The sequence below is a fragment of the Euleptes europaea genome, chromosome 19 (assembly GCF_029931775.1).
Source record: "Euleptes europaea isolate rEulEur1 chromosome 19, rEulEur1.hap1, whole genome shotgun sequence".
Taxonomy (NCBI): Eukaryota; Metazoa; Chordata; class Lepidosauria; order Squamata; family Sphaerodactylidae; genus Euleptes; species Euleptes europaea.
In genome coordinates this window covers 13,365,430-13,382,702 of record NC_079330.1, presented here as the reverse complement: position 1 = coordinate 13,382,702, position 17,273 = coordinate 13,365,430, and the positions used below count along the sequence as shown (strand labels likewise).

General features: G+C 47.2%; 1 protein-coding gene across 1 annotated transcript in view; it reads left to right on the top strand.

Moving 5' to 3' along the window:
* Positions 1 to 17,273, top strand: part of NPHP4 (nephrocystin 4) — a 101,107-nt gene that overhangs the window by 34,863 nt on the left and 48,971 nt on the right. The window contains exons 7-10 of the mRNA XM_056865143.1: positions 680 to 861; positions 1,013 to 1,139; positions 12,014 to 12,193; positions 13,084 to 13,222. Of these exons, the coding sequence (XP_056721121.1) occupies positions 680 to 861; positions 1,013 to 1,139; positions 12,014 to 12,193; positions 13,084 to 13,222 (628 nt within the window). The remainder of the gene's footprint in view (positions 1 to 679; positions 862 to 1,012; positions 1,140 to 12,013; positions 12,194 to 13,083; positions 13,223 to 17,273) is intronic.

Sequence of the window (17,273 nt, the reverse complement as noted above, 5' to 3'; positions counted from 1 at the left end):
GGTTCTCCAGGGTCTCAGGCAGGGGTCTTTCACATCACCTACCTGCCCAGTCCTTTTAACTGGAGATGCTGGGGATTGAACCTGGGACCTTCTGCATGCCCAGCAGATGCTGTACCACTGAGCTACGACCTTTCCCGGTCTGGGAGTTGCTTGGTCTGTACCCAAGTAATGTTGCTTAATTTGAGGAAATGGGCTGAACTCAGAAGCTTTATAAGACCAGGGGTGACACCCTTGGCTCCATTTAATCTCTGTGTGGTATGCTGTAGTACTGCAGTCAAAACTCTGCTGACGACTTACCACCTCCCGCGGAAGCCTGTTCCTCTGAGGAACCGCTCTAACTGTTAGAAAATTCTTCCTAATGTCTGGATGGAAACCCTTTTGATTTAATTTCAACCCGTTGGTTCTGGTCCGACCTTCTGGAGCAACAGAAAACAACTCGGCACCCTCCTCTATATGACAGCCCTTCAAGTTCTTGAAGATGGTTATCATATCCCCTCTCAGTCTTCTCCTATTCAGGCTAAACATACCCAGCTCCTTCAACCTTTCCTCATAGGACTTGGTCTCCAGACCCCTCATTATCTTTGTTGCCCTCCTCTGGACACATCCCAGCTTGTCTTCAGCTTTCTTAAATTGTGATGCGGGAATCCATTTGAAACATGCCTTCTGTTGATTTCCACAGAGTAACTCGGCGCTGCACGGGACCACCCTCACTGTGCAGGAGCGACGGCTGCACATCGGGGCGCACAACGGCTTTTGCTTCGTGCAGCCCCCGCAGGTTGTGGTGGTGGTGCCAGAGACCGAGGTGGCCCGGGGACATTTCGGAAGCTTGCACAGGAAACCAGGGGCCAGTAACAAACTCAGGTGAGATTAGAATATTTTGCTGAGACTCCCAGACCAGCTTGTATCGGAGCGGGTGATTGTGACTCGCCCCTGACGTTCATGGAATGCGAAGGCGGCATACCAAGTTGCAAATCATTAAGCCCTATTCTTTGGGGGGCACTCTCCCACACAGTTCAGAGGGACAAGCTCTCGTCTTGAGAAGTCGCATCCATTTGACGGAGATGGTCCGTCACCCAGCATTCGGAGTCGTCTTCCAGCTGGAGTACATCTTCTCTGCGGCGAGCGGAGTGGAAGGGAAGGTAAGAGATGGCAGCTCAGGACCTTCTCTTTGGCTTTTGGACTTTTCCTCTTTGAAATCGAGATAAGAGCTACTTTGTCATTGTGCAAATGCTAGTGGAAGTCTCAGAAGCCAGAGGAGCAGTGCTGCTTAATTCCTTGTCTCTCCCTGTGGCTCGTAAAGGCAGAATAATGCAAAGCAAGACATTTTTTTCTAACAGAGCAGAAAAACAAAAATTTTCTAACAGAGCAGTTCCTCAGTGGAACAAGCTTCCTCAGGAGGTGGTAAGCTCTCCTTCCCTGGAGGTTTTTAAGAAGAGGTTAGATGGCCATTTGTCAGCAATGCTGATTCTGTGACCTTAGGCAGATGATGAGAGGGAGGGCATCTTGGCCATCTTCTGGTCACTGGGTGTGTGTGTGGGGGAGGTATGAGAGGGAGGTAGTTGTGAATGTCCTGCATTGTGCAGGGGGTTGGACTAGATGACCCTGGTGGTCCCTTCCAACTCTATGATTCTATGATTTGCATGATTTATACAGATTGCAGAATTTGGATTCCCTTGGGGCAGAATTTTAGTTATTCTGGAACACAATCACAAAGCCCGGCATGTTTGTCATCCACACGGATTGCTACCCCCGCCCCTGCCAGCCACTCCAGTTGTTTTTCCCAGCTGTTTCAGTTGACTGGATTGACCGTCAAAGACCCTAAAAGCTTAGGCCAGAAGGCGGTAGACCGACAAAGCCATTTGTGGTTCTTGTGACAATAGGCAAATAACCCTTTTTAGTCTCTTCCTCTCTGGCAGGCCGTTTATTTTAATGTATAGATATGAGCTGTCTGACGATGGGGCGCCTTACAATAAAGGGTTAAGTGATGTTGCTTTGGACAAAAAGAAAAGGGATCACGAAAGACTGTTTTCTTTCTGGCATTGGTAATATGCTGAATTGTCTGTTGGGTTTAGGACAATATTGATCTGCTCTTTGAGTCGGTTGTGACTCAGAGTCACCATCTTCTTCTTCATCATCATCATCATTTTCTGCTTTTATTGTATTGGGTCCACAATTTAAAGAAAACTAGGATAGGTGTGTGTGTGTGTGTGTGTGTGTGTGTGTGTGAGAGAGAGAGAGAGAGAGAGAGAGCGAGAGCGAGATAGAGATAAAGAGAGAAACCTTTACTGTAGGCTAATACCGACGTACTCAAGTGGAACTCTGTTGTGGGAAAATTAATTTCAGGTGTCATAATGGACACCATTTTTAGGCCCTCCCAGCCAGAATTGTGCTGTCATCAAGAGACATTCCCCTCTTCTACGACAACGATATTTTTGTAACACACCACAACGGTTTGCAGAAGATTTACCGCGTGTCCATCCATTACACAATATGTTCAAATTGATTTTTAAGTCCTTTAAAAATTATTTAAGACTGGTAAGCCGATGTGAAATTTGCTGTTTCCCCTGACCTGCGCCAGATGGTTCTCTTGTAGTCCATAAATCCGCCGAAAGTGGTCTTGTCAGAATAGAGTGCCAGTTTCCCCTAATCAGGCACGAAAGGGCTGTTCCCTTGGCTAGGGAAGGCAGCTGAATTTTCGAGGTTTTGGATCAGGGTTGGGCCCGGGGCCGTGTCAGGGAGCATTTCCCTCATTGATTTTAAGAACATATTTGGTTGAGGTCAGTGATGGTTCCATCATAAGCTGGCCTCCCTGTTCCATCTCTCCCCATCCTTATTTATGCCTGTCCCGCCTTTCGCCTGACAGCGCTACCACCACCGCTAATGTGTAAGGCGTTATCTAGATTCCTTTGGATTTTTCTGGTTTTAAATGGATTAATTTTTAGTATATATTATAGGCTTTTAATCATAGTGAATGTATTGATATGATGTGATAACCATCTTCAAGTACTTGAAAGGCTGTCACAGAGAGGATGGTGCTGAGTTGTTTTCTGTTGCCCCAGGAGGTCGGACCAGAACCAATGGGTTCAAATTAAATCAAAACAATTTCCGTCTTGACATTAGCAAGAATTTTCTAACAGTTAGAGCAGTTCCTCAGTGGAACAGGCTTCCTCGGGAAGTGGTAAGCTCTCCTTCCCTGGAGGTTTTTAAGAAGAGGCTAGATGGCCATTTGTCAGCAATGCTGATTCTGTGACCTTAGGCAGATGATGAGAGGGAAGGCATCTTGGCCATCTTCTGGTCACTGGGTGTGTGGGGGAGAGAGGTAATTGTGAATGTCCTGCATTGTGCAGGGGGTTGGACTAGATGACCGTAGTGGTCCCTTCCAACTCTATAATTCTATGATTCTGTGATATGTTGTATTTATCTGTCTTGAATATTGTTAATTGCTGTTGGATGTTAGCCGCCCTGAGTCCGGCCCCTGTTGGGAAACGGTGGGATAAAAATATAATAAAATATAATAAATTTGAGCTTCTGCCTCTCCAGGTTAGGGCCAAGGCCTTCAAAAGGTGGCTGAAAAAAGTACTTTAGAGGTCTAGTCATAAGCTCCAGATTAGAGTCCACTGCTCCAAACCACCGCTCTTAACCACTATACCACATGTATAGGGTTGCCAGCCTCCAGGTATTAGCTGAAGATCTTCTGCTATTACAACTGATCTCCAACTGAGTTCACCGGGAGAAAATGGCCGCTTTGGCCATTGGATGCTATGGCATTGAAGTCCCTCCCCTCCCCAAACTCAACCCTCCTCTGGCTCCGCCCCCAAAACCTCCCACCGGTGGCAAAGAGGGACCTGGCAACCCTACACATGTAAACGGCAAACCACCTTGTAAATAAAGTCTGCCTGGTAAACGTTGTGATGTGACATCACCCCATGGGTCAGTAATGATTGGGTGCTTGCACAGGGGACTTCCTTTACCTAAAGAAGTACTCTGCAGCCTTCTCTTTCAGCATAACTCAGTAAGCAACTGTTTTGATGACTGAGGATCAAATGGGCTCTGATTTCAAGTGGGCTGTTCTGGTCCCTGGCATGTGCAAGGACACTTCAAATAAAGCCGCTGTCCAGCCCCAGCACACTCTTTCTCCATCCTGATGCAAACCCGCACTGCTACGCCTGCTCTTTTATTAATGAAATTATCCCCCTTCTGTCCTGACGTGCTTTGGTTTTTCAAATTGGAAATGGTGATCATGTTTGAGTCATTAGCCAGCTCTTCACCACTGTGACTTGATGCGTTGCAATTGGTCTGCTTATTTAGGAGCTGAAGGGTCGCTAACTTTTTTCCCCTTTCAAGAAGCACTATTCTTTTTATTTCTTTTCTTTTTTCTCCAACATTACCAATACTAATGTTTAACATAAAAACATATTCAGTGAGATCATTACATTATGTTGGACCTTACTTAAAATTATGCTTCACTTATTACATTCTTTGACTTCTCTATATCATTTATATCATCTATATTTTCATCTCTTATATATTTGCTGTTCTTAAACATTTGTAATTTTGACTTCTATTTCTTAGCTGTATAAATAAAAAAAAACATATTATGTTTTTCATTAAATTCAGAAGTTAACCTATGTTGTATTAATGATGTTAATTTTGCCATGACTGCATACTCACATAATTTATTTAGCCATTCATTCAAATCCTGGATATTCATCAGATTCCCACTTTCCTGCATATACAACACTTGCCGCTGTCACCATGTATTTAAATGTTTCATTATATACTTTTGGAATACCATTTGGTAAAATATTTAACAACGTATTTTTTGGGATCCAACGGCAATTTAAACATCAATATTTTTTTGCGTTTCATCATATAACGTTATCCAATATTCTCTTGCTTCCTTACTGAATTGTTCCAAAATGAGAAAGAAATGTGCTTGCCCAAGAGCTTCTCGGCGGTAGCTTTGCCAGGTCCCTCTTCACTACCAGCGGGAGGTTTTTGGGGTGGAGCCTGAGGAGGGCAGGGTTTGGGAGGGGAGAGACTTCAATGCCATAAAGTCCAGTTGCCAAAGCAGCCATTTTCTCCAGGTGATCTCTATCGGCTGGAGATCAATTGCGACAGCAGGAGATTTCCTGCTAGTACCTGGAGGTTGGCAACCCTACTCAGCGGTCCCAGTGCCTTTGATCTCACTGAACAGAGCAGCTCTTACTGAGCAGTTGGGTAGTATCCTACCTGTGTCCTTGTTTGTAGATTGTAAGTCTCTTCTGTTCTAGGAGCTGGCATGGTGTGGTTAAGAGCGGTGGAGTCTAATTCTGGGTTGTCATTAAGAGCGGAGGACTCCAATTCGGGTTGGATTCCCCACTCCTTCACATGAAGCCTGCTGGGTGACCTTGGACTAGTCACAGTTTTCTCAGAACTCTCTCAGCCCCACCTAGCTCACGTGGTAGAGAAAGTAAAGGTAAAGGTCCCCTGTGCAAGCACCGGGTCATTCCTGACCCATGGGGTGATGTCACATCCCGACGTTTCCTAGTCAGACTTTGTTTACAGGGTGGTTTGCCAGTGCCTTCCCCAGCTGTCCCAAGATCCATTCACCAGAGTTGCTGGGGACACGCTCTCTCAATGAGTTAAGTCGTTCCTCTTGCCCATGGACCATGAACAGCTTTGCCAGGAGCTGTGTTATGATACCTAAGAGTGTAAACCTGAAGCCAGGAGGTTGAAATCTTTCTTCAGCGTAGCAAGTCGCCTATAGGCAAACCAGTAGCATCGAGGACAAAATAATGTGCTGAGAAAACTGCTGCTCGTCTCTTTCCCCATCCACAGTAACAGCAGTGTGCAACTTCTTACCCCCTTGGGTCCTGAGATGCTCTGGCGGGTATATAAATATTTTAAAGAAATATACTTAAAAACATGACAGTTGTCTGGAATGCCTCCATATATTAAGTGAAGACCCAGAAGGCGACGGCTTGGGTTTTCTAGTCATCACTTCCTGTAACGCTATAGACTGCTGAAATCCTTAATGAAATGTGGGGGAAGTTTTCTAGTTGTCTGTGTGTGTTAAATGCTTCCAACTCATGGCGATCCTATGAATCAATGTCCTCCAAAACATCCTACCATTAACAGCCTTGCTCAGCTCTTGAAAACTGAGGGCCGTGGCGTCCTTTATAGAGTCCATCCATCTCATGTTGGGTCTTCCTCTTGGCAGTCCATGGTATCCGTAACACGCTCTTCCAACACCACATTTCAAAGAAATCTACTTTCTTCATTTCTTAGAATCATAGAGTTGGAAGGGACCACCAGGGTCATCTAGTCCAACCCCCTGCACAATGCAGGAAATTCCAAACTACCTCCTCCCCACACACCCAGTGATCCCCACTCCATGCCCAGAAGATGGCCATGGTGCCCTCCTTCTCATGATCTGCCTAAGGGATTGCTGACAGATGTCCATGTAGCCTCTTCTTAAAAACCTTCAGGGAAGAAGAGCTTGCCACCTCCTGAGGAAGCCTGTTCCACTGAGGAACTGCTCTAACTGTTAGAAAATTCTTCCTAATGTCTAGACGGAAACTCTTTTGATTTAATTTCAACCCGTTGGTTCTGGTCCGACCTTCTGGGGCAACAGAAAACAACTCGGCACCATCCTCTAAATGACAGCTCTTCAAGTACTTGAAGATGGTTATCATTGTCCAGCTTTCATAACCATACATAGTAAAGATTTTTTAGTTAGTTTAATCCTAAATCCTTTCAGTAACCAATCCCATCAAAGAACGGTAAGCCCTGGAGTCTTCACATGCGGTGCCATCCTGTTGGCCATCTGGACACTGCGGCCCTGTCTCCCCGCTGCCCTTTTTAAAACTTGGACAGCAGCTTGCGTTTGGCTCTGACTTCTCCCCGACGTCTCCCTGCTCCTCAGTAAGGGTGAACGGATCTGTCAGCTGTTAATTGAGCACTTAATTTTCGTCCCGGCCCGCCACTTGCGAGTGCCACCTCGGCCCGTTCGGCCTCTCTCTTCCTCGCTCGGTCTTTCTCGTTCCTCCTCTGTCAACCGCAGGCGCGAGCCGCCTCCCGTCCAACACGCTGGTGCCGGTGACCGCCACAGAGACAATGGAACTTGTCAGGCAATGCATCAACCCCGGCACTTGATTTCCCTGAGGACCCGAAAATGGTCGGAGATGTCATACCTGCCCTGTGTTCTCTGCTTGATTGTGCAGCTGTACAGTTGAAATGAGCAACCTTGTTCTGACAAATGCAATGTCAAAAATATAATGAACAAACTTGCCGTTGGTCTCCGGGGAAAGAGGAGAGGAATGTCGTACGTTCTCTCACCCTAGAGGAAGATTACATCTCTGTGGCAGAACTGTGGATCTGGAGGGGACTTCATTATCTCTGCTCCCTGCCCAGAGGCAAGGGGTCCGTCAACGAGAGGATACTGAAACGCCCAACCTTTTCTTGCATGGAGAATTCTGCAACCTCCTTAGCCAACAGATTCCCATTGCTGACCTGGTCTTGTTTTCTTGGTCCTTGAGGTGGGTGGGGGGAAAACAATAGTAGAAAGAAAAAAGAGGGGAATAGAACCCAACCTAGAAAACAGAAGCTGGGTACCCTAGGTTGGGTGGGATGACAAAATAAATAAATAATGAAAATATATAATTTATTAGAAGAGCTATATCAAGATTAAAATTATTTAAAAACCGTTAAAATAGCACAATGGCATTTCCTAAGGTTGATGTCTGTCACCACAAGCCAAACGCGTTTTGGCCTGTATGGCCTTCCTCAGTGGTCTATTTGAGTCACATGTAAAACATGCACACACATTGCAAATATATTTACACATACAAGCAATATAACACAGACCAGGCATGTATTTGGTTGTGTATATTACCAATTACACCAACTTCTGGTAAGACTGTCTTAGGTTTTTATGCTGGGCTGTATATGTCTCCCACATAGGCAACTTGCACACAACCTATGTGGAAGACGTATACAGGCCAGCATAAAAACCTAAGACAATCTTACCAGAGGTTGGTGTAATTGGTAATAAATACAACCTATTACATGTTTTATATTGCTTTCAGCAACCGATCCCATCAAAGAACGGTAAGCCCTGAGAGCGCTGACTCATCCATTTCCTTCTTCCACTCCAGATTCTAGGGCTCCTGACCCGAATGGCAGCCTCTTCATTTGTTCTTCCTGCCTGCTCCCAGGCTCAGCAATACACGTGAACACATGAAGCTGCCTTATACTGAGTCAGACCCTTGGTCCATCAAAGTCAGTATTGTTTACTCACACATGCAGCTGCTCTCCAGGGTCTCAGGTAGAGGTCTTTCACATCACCTACTTGCCTAGTCCCTTCATTGGAGATGCCAGGAATTGAACCTGGGACCTTCTGCGTGCCAAGCAGATGCTCTACCACTGAGCTATGGCCCTCGTTTCTAATCCGAGTCCCGCAGGATTGGGGGGCTTTACCTAAAATGCCTTTTCAAGATGAAACAATGGCTCTATTGAGCTGTCGATGTACCGCGCGTAAAAATTATTTTGTTCAGTCAGATGAAAGGCAAGGATCTCCCCTCCCGAATGTCGTGGCGCTTTACAAAGGCACCGTGTGTAACACGCTGCAAATGAACTTATTAAATCATTTCTTCTTTTTCCCGTCTGGGGTATTAAATCTCCCTGCTGGCTCTATGTAGGGGAATGTTGGGCTGCAGAAGCGGCAGGCTGGTAAGCGCCAGAATATGAGTTACCAATCTTTTTTTTTTTTTTAATTAAAGGAATTATTGAGGTCATAGCAAGGGAAAAAAATCTGATTCAACACACACACACACAAAGTGTGGCTTTCTTGCATCTTTGAGTCACAGGGAGACTTGGGCGCATGCGTCTTTTTGAACTCTGTTCAGTTTCAGTAAATTACAGCTCTTGTTGCAGGAAAGGAAATTAATTTGTGCCACAACTGAACTTACATAAATGTGTGGAAGGAGATTTAAAAAAAATCCACCATCCGAAGCAGGGCTATCCTCAGCGGAGCGACACCCCTCTAAGCTCATTGACTTCAATAGGCTTGGAAGGACCTAACTCTGCTTAGGAAGGCACTGATGGTTGGCAAGTGTTCCGGTATGAACGCATAAAGATGCCTTATACTGAATCAGACCCTCGGTCCATCAAAGTCAGTATTGTCTACTCAGACCAGCAACTGCTTTCCAGGGACTCAGGTAGAGGTCTCACATCATCTACCTGCCTAGTCCCTTTAACTGGAGATGCCGGAAATTGAACCTGGGCCCTTCTGCATGCCAAGCAGATGCTCTCCCACTGAGCCACGGCCCCTCCCCATGAAAACCATGTGAGAACAGAGGAGCGGAGGGAATCTGTAGAAAGATCTCAGAGCGGCAGCATTAGCTTTTGGGGTCTTTTGTCAACGAAGACCCAAAGTGATTGGCTACTGGCCCAGGAAGGAGGGAAGGCAGCATGGTATAGCCCGATCTCGTCAGATCTCGGAAGCTAAGCAGGGTTGGGACTTGGAAGGGAGACCACCAAGGAAGACTGTGCAGAGGAAGTCAATGGCAAACCACCTCCGCTTCTCACTTGCCTTAAAAGCCCCTTGCGGGGGTTGCCAAAAGCAGGCTGCGACTTGACGGCACTTTACACACACACACCCTACCTCGAGGTTACTTTTTAAAGGACCACCAGGCTGTTTAAAGGTTTTTAAACAGGTGGATCCTCCTTCCCTGTAGTTTTCAGTTGGATGTCTGGGGACCATTCTGATCTGTGCTAGCGTCCTGCATGCAGATCGAAGGGCTGGGAATCATTTGATGATTAATTCATATCGAATGATAGGACATCGTTTTTATCCTAGGATCATCCCACAAGCTGTTACTCCAGGGCACATCAACAGCTCAACCAATGGGCTTTTCTTCCCCTCCCTGCTAATTTGCATTCTAGGAGACTACTGGCTGGAATGGTTCGAGATAGACATGTCCATGCATCGGAGAGTCTCACTGATATTTTACGTGCACCAATAATCTTCCCGTATGTAATCCAAGGGAACACTGTATGCTTCTTTGCCCCGTCTGTTCCTCCATACAGATCTGTCACTTTTGCAAGCATCAACCCAACAGTCTATTTTCATATTTATGGATACGCAATTTTGTTTTCCCATGAGCTGGAAATCATTTGAATTAAGACATGCCAGGCTGAAGTAATAATCAGACTCAGTTTCTCTGCCAGGTGTCGCCAGTAGTGAAAAACGACTCCATAGAGGTAGTGAGAAAGTATGTTAACCATCTCGGCATGGAAAGTAGGGGGCCCAAAGTCAGCAAACCAAGGACCGGGTGCCTTGAATAACTCATTCCTTAGAATCCATATTGCACTTTGTGCATGCGCAGAGTGCTTCACTTACACCATCTTTGACCCAAATGGGGGGAAAGGGTTGGGGCAAGGCAAAAGGAGCCCTGTCCACTGAGTCTCTGGCTGATGTGAGATTTGACTACCAGACTGCCAGTAGATCAGCTCTGAATAAAACTTGCCTGATAAGAGGAGCAAAGGAGTTCTAAATAGAGCTTTTGAGAAAGGCTAAGATATGAAATCTGAGGTTTCTAAATCTCATGCTCCTACTAGGGTTACCAACTCCGTGTTGGGAAATTCCTGGAGATATGGGGGTGGAGCTTGCGGAGCGGAAGGACCTCAGTGGGGTAATAATGCCATAGTAACGCAGGCAGACACCATTTTTGGGGGGACCTAGTATTCAGATTTTTCTAGTGAAAGAGGCATGGCTTTGGAGCACCTCACTGCATCCCTGATTCTTAAAAGTTAAGGACTGGCATACAATGTACAGGGATCCGTCACCATCCTTGCTATTGGCTGGATAGCCAGAATGGTACGGCTTAATCGATTGCCATCGATTTGTTATGAGTGCCTAATTATCCCGCGAAGGGGATTTGCGAGCAGGGCGTTCAGAAAGCAGCAAATGGCCTCTCTCCTTCGAACCTGCCGAGGTAAAAGTCAAGGGGAAAATGGATGCTGATTTAAATGGCATGTTGAGTCACAGGCAAACAGCCGGCTCAGATCAATTCGGAGAGGGAAAGCCGAGAATAACCAGGCAGTTGGAAAATGGGATGTTGCTCCCAGCTCCATACTTAATGGCAGAAAGCGCTCGTGTGGTCTCGACAATCCCAAACTTCACAACCAAAAAGAAAAGCTTACAAGACGCAAACTGAAGTCAAAGGAGAAAGCTAGAATCAGGGTATCTGGAAAAAGATTTGTTTTTAAAAAGGAAGATGGTTATTCATTTCTGTTATATACCCTTTTCTCATGATTGGCAGTTCCATAATACCTGATCAGCCATATCTGAGAGCCAGCGTGGTGTAGTGGTTAAGGGCGGCATTTAATCTGGTGAACCAGATTTGATTCCCCCCCTCCTCCACATGAGCAGCGGACTCTAATCTGGAGAACCGGGTTTGGTTTCCCACCCCTCCACGTGAGCGGCTGACACTGATCTGGTGAACCAGGCTTGATTCCCCACTCCTATACATGGAGCCTGCTGGGTGACCTGGGGCCAGTCACAGTCATCTTAGAACTCTCTCAGCCCCACCTACCTCACAATGTGCCTGTTGTGGGGAGAGGAATGGAAGGGGATTGTAAGCCTGTTTGAGACTCCTTAAAGATAGAGAAAAAGCAGGGTATAAAAACCAGCTCTTCTTCTTTTATAGCTGTGCACTTATGCAAGAGAAGTAATGGGATACGTGCAGGAGAACATCATTGGGTGGGTGCCGAACTTGGCCCCCTCCCTTTGCCGGCCCCAGCATCCTCACTGCTCTTGCTCTCTTTCCGTGTGCCCAGATCGTGGTCCATTTATTTTGTCCCACAGCCCTGAGCGAAAGGCATAGAGAACGGAGCCAGCTGACCTCTGCGTATTTCCCCCTTTCCATGTACACAACCCTATCCCGGACCACATTTCCTTGTCACCCTGGAGTGCGACTTGAAATGCACAGTTTGATCCTCATTTCCTCCCCCCTTCTTTAAACCACAGACCTCAGCTACTTCTCTGACAATGCCGGCTTACATGCATTCCATTCGCTGGGCGGTTTGGAACCCCTCGCCGGACGTGAGCTCCTCCGACGTGATCCTCCCTCTGCAAGGAGGAGCCCGGCATAACCCCAGCCACGTGTTGGTTTACAAGACGCCACCAGCTTCCATGAGCTCTGAAGAGGTAAGTCAGCACCTTTTGGGAAGACCCTGGCAAAGTGGGCGGTTCAGGAGGTAATCCAAGAAAGCTGGTCACATGGAGCTGCCTTATACTGAATCAGACCCTTGGTCCATCAAAGTCAGTATTGTCTACTCAGACTGGCAGCGGCTCTCCAGGGTCTCAGGCAGGGGTCTTTCACATCACCTACCTGCCCAGTCCTTTTAACTGGAGATGCTGGGGATTGAACCTGGGACCTTCTGCATGCCCAGCAGATGCTGTACCACTGAGCTACGACCTTTCCCGGTCTGGGAGTTGCTTTACTCAAGTTAATGTTGCTTAATTTGAGGAAATGGGCTGAACTCAGAAGCTTTATAAGACCAGGGGTGACATCCTTGGCTCCATTTGATCTCTGCATGGTAAGCTGCAGTACTGCAGTCAAAACTCTGCTGACGACTTGAGTTCGATCCCGACGGAAGTCGGTTTCAGGTAGCCGGCTCAAGGTTGACTCAGCCTTTCATCCTTCGAGGTCAGTAAAATGAGTACCCAGCTTGCTGGGGGTAAAATGTAGATGACTGGGGAAGGCAATGACAAACCACCCCATAAACAGAGTCTGCCTAGTAAACGTCAGGATGTGATGTCACCCCATGGGTCAGGAATGACCCGGTACTTGTACAGGGGACTACCTTTACGTTTTAAAGGCAGGGTGTATAAAGGTCAATTTACAATTTTGCATCTGTTTACAATTTTGCATCAGTTTACAATTTTGCATGAATTTTGCGTCAATTTACAGATCTCAGAATTAAGCTTTTCTTGATGCAGAATTTCAATTTTTTTAACCCTCCCAGTCCTGATGGCTGCAATGGGAAGAAGAATATTCACATCCTCTACTCCTTCTCTCTCCTTCTACATTTCAGGTGAAGCAAGTTGAGTCTGGAACGATCCAGTTCCACTTTTCTACTGGCTCTGATGAAGGACTCAGGACTGCTACAAAACCCTTGAGCAACATAAAGGCAGAGCTGCCTCTCTCCAAGAATCCTCCTACGTCGTCCCCCAGTGAGTCCCCACCACCCAGATGGCTAAGTCTTCAAACACGCAGCAGGGATTCAGTTCCACTCCAATGAGGTGTTGGGGTGGGGGGAGAGGGGCCCTTAATGTAGTATCAGAGCCGCAGAATGTTGAGAGATTCGACCAACAACTCAAGCTCAGCTCGGCGAGAAAGCTTCTGGCTTTGTTCTCCACTTTGTACTGGCAGCATTTCAGTGGTGAGATGTGTCTGCTGCTAGAGAGGGTGATGTTCCTGGCGCATGAGTTTGGGCTCATTAACAAGGACCGCATGAGCCAGTGGCAGTTGCTCAGGCACCAGGGTAGGGGAAGCTCAAATACTATAATCCAATCAAACTCTCATGCTGAAACTGTCTTTTCTGTTCCTATGAACACATTCCACCAGTTTGGGCACAACTCACAGGACCTCGGTAGCTTCCAAATTAGGGTGAAGACACTCCAGCATGGTGTAGTGGTTAAGAGCGGTCGTTTGGAGCAGTGGACTCTAATCTGGAGAACCGGGTTTGATTCTCCACTCCTCCACATGAGTGGTGGAGGATAATCTGGTGAACTGGATTTGTTTCCCCACTCCTACACACGAAGCCAGCTGGATGACCTTGGGCTAATCACAGCTCTCTTAGAGCTCTCTTAGCCCCACCTACCTCACAAGTAGGGTGTCTGTTGTGGGGAGGGGAAGGGAATGTGGTTGTAAGCCGGTTTGATTCTCCCTTAAGTGGTAGAGAAAGTTGGCATATAAAAACCAACATGACTACTACCACTACCACTACACTACTACTAAAACTACTACTACTACTACTACTACTACTACTACTACTTTGTCTTTGTGTTCTTCGTCTCCTTCATGTGGAGGAATGGGGAATCAAACCCGGTTCTCCAGATTAGAGTCCACCGCTCCTAACCACCAGCGTGGTGTAGTGTTTAAAAGTGGTGGTTTGGAGCAGTGGACTTTAATCTGGAGAACCGGGTTTGATTCCCCACTCCTCCACATGAGTGGCAGATGCTAATCTGGTGAACCGGGCTTGCTTCCCCACTCCTACACATGAAGCCAGCTGGGTGACCTTGGGCTAGTCACAGCTCTCTCAGCCCCACCTACTTCACAGGGTGTCTGTTGCTCACAGGGGAAGGGAAGGTGATTGTAAGCCGGTTTGATTCTTCCTTAAGTGGTAGAGAAAGCCGGCATATAAAAACCTACTCTTCTTCTTATCCATTACACCATGCTGGTATACTGCTTGCTCTCGTCATCTGGAAGAAGTCTAGGAAGAAATGGAACTCCAAGAATCATCCCAAGCCTGTGTAGCTGGTAGGTTCCTGCCAGCACACTTCTAAATTGAGATGCATGATGTCCAGGGCTCCTGTCTTGCATTCTTTTCTGAAGAACCCCCAAGAGACTACCGTTTAAGTTATGGCTGAGACTTTCCCCTGTCTAAATATTCCACCAGTGCTGATAGTTCCTTTGATAACGCTGATGCCGCTGGAGCTGTCAGCTCAGGTGAAGCGCTTGAGTTTATATACAGGAACAATGTTCCCTATTTTATGTATTTATATAAAACATTTTTTTACGGTGGCGTTAAAAAAAAGCAACAAAAACGCTCAATTCTTCATTGGGCCACTAGAGTGCAGTGGTTCCCTGGGTTTCGCCTTGCCGGGACCCACATTTGACTATATTCTTTTTTTGCAAATGCTTTGATTTCAACCAGAGGCAGGTTTTGCTTGTTGTCTAATCGGTTTGCGAACCTGGAACTTGAAAGGGACAATTGGGGGAAAAAAAAGTTTAATGGTGGCAATTTCTGTTAGGCTCTCCTTGACATAATCTGGCAGAGTGGCCGAATGAGTCGGGGGCAATGAGTAAAGCCTGAAAGATTATCTAGTTTATTGTGACATAAATGGATGATTTCAGGACTGCTGAGTCGAACCAGAGTAATGCTACAGATCAGCAAAGAAGGGGAAATGTATCTGAGCGGATCACCCACCCCCCATCAGTGCTGTGCTTGAGAGAGGGCTCCTAGGGTTGCCACTCTCCCGGTGGGGCCTGGAGTTCACCTAGAATTACAACAAGTCTCCTGGCTACAGCAATCAGTTCCCCCTGGAGATAGGGTTGCCAGGTCCCTCTTCGCAACCAGTGGGAGGTTTTTGGGGTGGAGCTTGAGGAGGATGGGGTTTGGGGAGGGGAGGGGCTTCAATGCCATGGAATCCAATTGCCAAAGCAGCCATTTTCTCCAGGTGAACTGATCTCTTATCGGCTGGAGATCGGTTGTAATAGCAGGAGATCTACAGATAATACCTGGAGGTTGGCAACCCTACCTGGAGAAAATGATTGCTTTGGAGGGTGGGCTGTACGTACGGCATCACACCATGCTGAGGTCCTGCCCAAACCCTGCCTTCCCCAGTCTCCACCCCCGAAATCTTCAGGAATTTCTCAACCTGAAGTTGGCCGCCCTACATTAGAGCTCAACCCCAGAACCGACTCCAACTAAGATAAGGTTGCCAGGTCCCTCTTCGCCACCGTGGGAAGTTTTTGGGGTGGAACCTGAGGAGGGCGGGGTTTGGGGAGGGGAGGGACTTCTATGCCATAGACTCCAATTGCCAAAGCGGCCATTTTCTCCAGGGGAACTGATCTCTGTCGGCTAGAGATCAGTTACAATAGCAGGAGGTTGGCTGCCCTAAACTAAGAACAGCTCCAGATGTCAAGATATATGCTGGTTGGTTTTTACATCCCGGCTTTCTCTACCGCTTAAGGAAGATTCAAACCGGCTTCCAATCCCCTTCCCTTCCCCTCCCCACAACAGGCACCCTGTGAGGTAGGTGGGGCTGACAGAGTTCGGAGAGAATTGTGACTAGCCCAAGGTCACCCAGCTGGCTTCATGTGGAGGAGTGGGGAATCAAACCCTGTTCTTCAGATCTTATGTGGAACTGCCCTTGAACACATGGAGCCGCCTTCTACTGAATCAGACCCTTGGTCCATCAAAGTCAGTATTGTCTACTCAGACTGGCAGCAGCTCTCCAAGGGCTCAGGCAGAGGTCTTTCACATCACCTCCTTGCCTAGTCCCTTTAACTGGATATGCCAGGGATTGAACCCAGGACCTTCTGCATGCCAAGCAGAGGTTCTACCACTGAGCCACAGTCCCTCCCCTTAAGGTAGGTTTCCAACGTATATGCTCATTGAGTGTGGCACCAAGCGATGACTCACACTTGCAGACAAACCATTAGTTCATGCTGACTTAAGTCCCAAATACTTTTTAATACAAGGGCAGTATGCTCAGCTATGTGTAATCCAGTGCTGTGCATGCATGACGCCAACTACTGAGCCTGAAATACTGTGTTGGCATAACAACCTGGTTTGGTGTCCCGTATTACAAACAAGGGGTGAGCATGAATGTGTCAGAGCAAAGAGGGGGCTTTGAGTCGCTGTACCCAAATGGAGAGCGAAAGCCGGGTGTGTCCACTAAAAGTTCCCGCAGAAGAAGAAGAGTTGGTTCTTATAGCCCCCTTTTCTCTACCTTTCACGAGTCTCAAAGCGGCTTACAATCGCCCTCCCGTCCCCTCCCCACAACAGAGGTAGGTAGGGCTGAGAGAGTTCGGAGAGAACTGTGACTGGCCCGAGGTCATCCAGTGGGCTTCAAGTGGAGGAGTGGGGAATCCAACCCTGTCCTCCAGATTAGAGTCCACTATTCATGTGGGCTGTCAACTAGATAGGACATTTTGGAGGACTTTCATTCATAGGGTCGCCATGAGTCGGAAGCGACTTAACGGCACTTAACACACACACACACACACACACACACACACACACACACACACACACACACATTCATGTGGAGGAGTGGGGACTCAAACCCGGTTCTCCAGCTTAGACTCCGGTGCTCATGTGGAGGAGTGGGGCATTAACTCCAGGTTAAAATCCACCGCTTATATGGAGGAGTGCGGAATCAAACCTGGTTCTCCAGGTTAGGGTTCGCCACTCATGTGGAGGAGTGGGGAATCAACCCCAGTTCTCCAGATTAGAGTCTGCCGCTTATATGGAGGAGCGGGGAATGAAACCCG